The 5,167-nt window shown below is 44.7% G+C and overlaps 1 protein-coding gene across 1 annotated transcript; it reads right to left on the bottom strand.

The window, feature by feature from the left end:
- Nucleotides 1-2,139: 2,139 nt before the first annotated feature.
- LOC118596763 (glycosylation-dependent cell adhesion molecule 1-like) lies at nucleotides 2,140-4,298 on the bottom strand. The gene is given in 4 exon segments (XM_036207640.1): nucleotides 2,140-2,364; nucleotides 2,485-2,717; nucleotides 3,430-3,498; nucleotides 4,235-4,298. Coding segments are annotated over 4 exon segments (591 nt in total).
- Nucleotides 4,299-5,167: the final 869 nt, after the last annotated feature.

The raw sequence follows: 5,167 nt of genomic DNA on the forward strand, positions 1-5,167 counted from the left end.
TATTTTTGGGTTGCTGGTGTTGAGCTTTTTGCTGTATTACTGCTACATATTATTGCTATGTATTTTGTAACCTTCAAGTGAGCTGTGTTGAGCAGAGCAACTGAACTGATGAAGCAGGAGAAGTAGAGTCTAAGGCACTGAACATTTCTGGAATTAGTTCCTGTCCTATTTGGATCTAGCTCAGAGACCTTGGGGGCCAACACCTGCCTCCCTGACTGGTTCCTGGAGTATACAAAACATGTGGTGAGAGCCTGTATTCACTTTCTTCAAGTGAAAGTGGGGATAAAAGCATTTAAACTTTTTAAAAAAAATACAGTATTATGTGAGCAAATAATGTAACTCATTCAGAAATAGGGCCTGCCATACAGTGGCAGCTATGTAGACCAATAGGTCATTTGGTTATATTTTTGGTCACAAATGGCCAAACATTTAAAAGTAGGAGACTGCTCTGATGCTGGTTTTTCCCTCCACCCTGCCAACATACCCATAGATGGGAAAAGAGGAGGTTACTCTATGTTGGGGCCTTCCCTCCTATGCATCCTTTTCCCACAAGAGTAGCAGAGTGGAGGGAGGCTAGTTTAGGGCATGTTTCTAGATGAATTTTTAGGTAATTGCCTGCTAGTAGCTTTGTCAGCTCTGTCTCTGTGATTCAGGGAGTCAGCAGGGTGCAGTAAGGGGACTGGAGAGACTGGGAAACACCTTATCCTAAGGTCTCTTATCCAGGAAGCCCCACATTTTGAGTTTATTGGCACAGCTGCCCAGCAGCTAGTCAGGCACTTACTTTGGTTCTCACTGGGCAACGAGCCTTTATAGTGGTATGAACCGAAGGGTGAGAGGATGAGTTTGTGATGCCTTAATCTCCTAAATACTTCCATTTTTCTAATCTAATTTCTTAGGAAATATCTCCCTAATTTCTGAAAAAATTCTTCCTACATTATTTTTTCCTGTTATTTTGATGAGAATTGTTGCCATATCATAAACTTTGGCACCAGGAAGACTCTGTGTTGATCTTTCTGTCTTGGTTGGGACATAGTTGCAGTTGAGTAATACTGGAAAGCACCAGGAAGCTAGAAGAAAGGGCTTTCTATCCTAGAGGAAAGCAAGAAGGAAAGGAAGTGATTTTCTGGGGTTTCAGCTTCAAGCACACTTCTTTCAGATTTTTCCCAGCCAGAAGAGTGCCAAACCTGCAATGTAGCAGATTAGTTGCTCCACTGGTCTTCTGAACTTTCTTTCATGTGTCCTGGGGGTAGGATGCTGGAGAGTAGAGATGCCTCACCTTCTTGCCATCCTACCTACTCTTGAATAGGCAATCTTCTCTACCCATGTTTTTAAGACAGAAAGAGATTTTCATTTCCCAATGCTTCATATGATTTTACAGTAAAAACTGCTTAAGGTTGTAGGGAAGTCAGAGCAAATTAGGTAGGCAGGCCTGACAGGCACTTGGTAGATATTAGCTAAGTGGGTTAATAAGAGGGATCTACCTCAAGAAGTCCTGGCAGATGAAGCTATGGAAATTCTGAAGAGAGGCGAAGGCAAGAGAGTACAGGACGGGACCTAGGATCATATACCAAACATTTCATATAAGCAACAGGGAGATTGAATTACCAAGGGTGGTAGTATCCAAGAAGATTAGGGAGGAGAATATTCTAGAGAAGATAGTCATGTCCAGTCTTTCAGGGACGGAGTAGAAAAGTCAGAACTGAGAAGCAGCCATGGGGCCTATTGTTGTGTGTGTCATTGGGGCAGTAACTGCAATGGACTGGTGGGTGGGAGCAGGCAGACTACAGTGGGTGAGTAGGCATGGAGGTGGTCTATGTTGGAGGTACAGAAAGATGATAAGGATCAAGTCTTTGCAGGGCTTGTTTTGGATGGAAGACTAGACCAGGCCTCTAAGCTGAGGAGGATGAGAAGTTTGAACCTAAAGGGATAGGATAGCTGAAAAGGAATCCTAGTAGAGTGAAGGTGTCCCACCTCCCTTCCTGGGCCTGACAAAGTCACCAGAGCCCTGGGTTCAGGTTGCAATACTTTAATGTAAGACATCGAAGAGGAGACTGAGAGGTGGTGGTTGGGATGAGCAGAGTATGGGTGATGAGGCACCTCTGGTAGCCCAGCATGGGACATGGTTAGATATTCTTGTCTTCATTGGCTCGTGATATCATTGGCACCAGGGATTATGTCTTCCACACCACTCACAACTTTTCTAATTATTTTATCCACATTTTTTTCCATTGCCTGGTTTAACTTAGTCAGTTTTCCCTCTGTGGTGGTTTCTGTAATTTGAAAATAGAAATGTCCAGTTAGGGCAGGTTCTCTGTTCACACCTCCATGACCCCCACCCCACCCCGGGAAAAGCTTCTTGCAGTGCTGGCAGTTAGTGGATCATTTACTCTTACACTTAAAATTTGCCCTTATAGGACTTTTTTCCTTTCTAGAGATGCCTTATAACTACACAAGTTACTGCCTGCTCTGTCTTCTGCTCACTACCTCCCCAGATATTTCCCTTCTTCTCTAGCTCATACCAGCTGAGGTGGTGGATCCTGTGGTCTCTTCCAGCTGAGAAGCCCCACTACTGAGCCCAGCCTGGGCCTTTTGACTCTTAGATTTGGTACATTCTATCACCACGTTATCTTCGGAAACCAGCTGTTCTCTGAAGATGGAAGAGTCCTTTTTGGAAGTACTCTCCTTGCTGTTGTGGCTGGTTGGAATGGACTGGGAAGCTGAAACCAAGGACATGCAGGGAGTTAGGGGCAGAGAAAGCTTCTGGGAGAAACAGTGTCCCTTTCGCATAGCAGGGCATTAGTGTTGAGTCATCACCTAACTGATCTATGGGAGCATTCAGGACCCACACTAGCATCCATATCTCTGAGCTCCTCAAAGGCATGGACTAGATTTCTAGTGTCATGTTTAGGAATCCCACTTCCCCACACCCCCAGCAAATCTACCTTCTCAGTTAGGAGCCATTTGCAAATATCCACCCCCCCACTTTGCTTGGCTTATAGGAGGAGCTTATTAGCTTTGGTTCCTCCCTCTGAACTCCAAGTGTTTTTCTTCTTTAGCTTCTTAGACTTCTCCCAGGTTAATCTGGGAAGTTAGCTCAAGATTAAACCATGTTTACAGTTAATCTACAAAACTGAACCCTGCAATTTTAAGATTTTTGGGCTGTGTGGTGCAGTGCCTGTAACTGATGAGGCCCTCTTGTCTCAGGGTGAGGAAACATTTTACCTGCCAACATTAGGGTGTCAGGAGCTGTTCCCATTCCAATTTCCAGTGATTACATAGCATGAGTGCTGTTCAAAAGGTTCCCGGCCCCCAGATCTATGGCCAATTAGTGCAGCAGGAAGGATTAAGGCCAACAGCAGGAGGGACTGTCTGCTCACTTCTTCCTAGCATCATTTACTTTTTAGTTATTTTTTTTAATCACCATCAAACAAGGGATGCTCTCATGGGACTTACTGGCAGATGTGTGCTGAGTCTTCATGTGGAGTTCATCTTCAGACCCTGAGGACAGAAGAGGTTACAGTCTCTAGAGATCTCAAGATCGTTAACATGTGAACTGGTCTTTTGTAGTACCCCATTGCAGCTCCCTCAAACTTCTTTACTCTATTTTGTTTGTTTGCTTTAGATAGAGTTTTTCTTGATAGTTGTGGTTGTCCTGGAATTTACATGACTCTCCTGCTTCTGCTTCCTCAGTATTGGAAATGCAGGTGTGCACCACCATGCCCAGCTAGTCCCTTATTCAACTTTCATTAGCATTTCTAAAATACTATGTAATCTTTTCAGAATGTTTATGTTTTCTTCCTTCTCAAATGAAATTTCAATGATAGCAGAGGTCTTTATGTAAGCTGTTAGTGTACCCAAAGTCCCTGGGACTGGACAGAGCTCAGAGTGAGTGCTACAGGTAGCACTGGATGCAGTGTGTGCGGCTTGCTCTTACTGTGCTAGGGAGATGAGGAGATCTGAAGTAGTGATTTTGCTTGGGTTGTGGTGAACCAGCCTCTGGTGTCAGGATCTAACATAATCTCTGTTCGCCCATAGTCTACCCTGTTATGGGTCCAGTCTGGCCTCTGAACTCAGCCTTGGCTTTCTGGGTTGCTAGACTCAGCGGGTGTGTTTCTTCATGTTCACTTCCAGTGGTGGCTTTTTCATTCCACATCTTACCACCTCTCCATAAGGGGGGTGATGGTGCTCATCTGACAGCCAATGGCCTCTAGGGGACTAAGGAAGGCATACTCACCAGGCAGGACAGCAAGAGAGGCTGTGGCAAGGCTGGCCAACAGCAGGACAGTGAAGAATTTCATGGTGGCACTGGAGCAAGGTCAGCTTTCCCTAGGAAGCCGTGTAGAATGCTGGAGTAGCAGCCTGACTGGGGCTTTATTTATTTTGGGGGTAAGGATGAGCTGTGGGACAACAGGTTGAGGATTGGACCAGGAAGTGGGCCTGACTTCCCATTCTGACTACATTGGATTTTGGGAATTGATATTTCTGGGAAATGAGTTAGCAGGAAAGTAAGGCCCCCCAGCCTTCCCTTTGGCCTAGCCACTACCAGGGTGTGCCAGCCCCAGGAGCCATCCCTCTGTACCTGTGGGGTAACTTACTGAGTGGGCTCCCTTCCTTAATGTTACTCATTACTAGTATTATTTTACATTTTCCCATCGGATTATTTAATTACTATTTGCCTCCTTCAGAAGAGTGATACTCCCATGATGCTGGGATTATACTTATTTTTCTTTCCATGTTTTCTCCAGCACCTCTCTGGCAGCTGGCTTACAGTTTGGGTCCAGAAAATAAGGCTTATGTGACTGAATCCAGGAAAGACCAGATGGTCCTCCAGGGTGCAGACAAATCAGTTCAGGAATAGAGGAGTGAGACAGACACAGTGTTCTACCTGCTGGGTTGTATTCTAGGTCTGCTCACATAGGATGTCTCATTTGATTAATAATAATTAGCAGGTTATTTATTAATCAAAGAACTCATATTCCAGCAGTGAGGTGGCTTCTACCAAGCATACTCCTGGATGCATGTTTCCCTTCATTAGTGTACATTCAATGTGCAAAATAAAGGGCTTTATTATGACACTCCATATTACTCTCTTTGGTTCCTTTCCTTCCTGTAGGTCCCTCTTTCCAAATAGTTCCCCTTCTACTGTCCATCTATCTGTCTGTCTATC

The sequence above is a fragment of the Onychomys torridus genome, chromosome 16 (genome assembly GCF_903995425.1).
Source record: "Onychomys torridus chromosome 16, mOncTor1.1, whole genome shotgun sequence".
In the NCBI taxonomy this organism is placed as follows: Eukaryota; Metazoa; Chordata; class Mammalia; order Rodentia; family Cricetidae; genus Onychomys; species Onychomys torridus.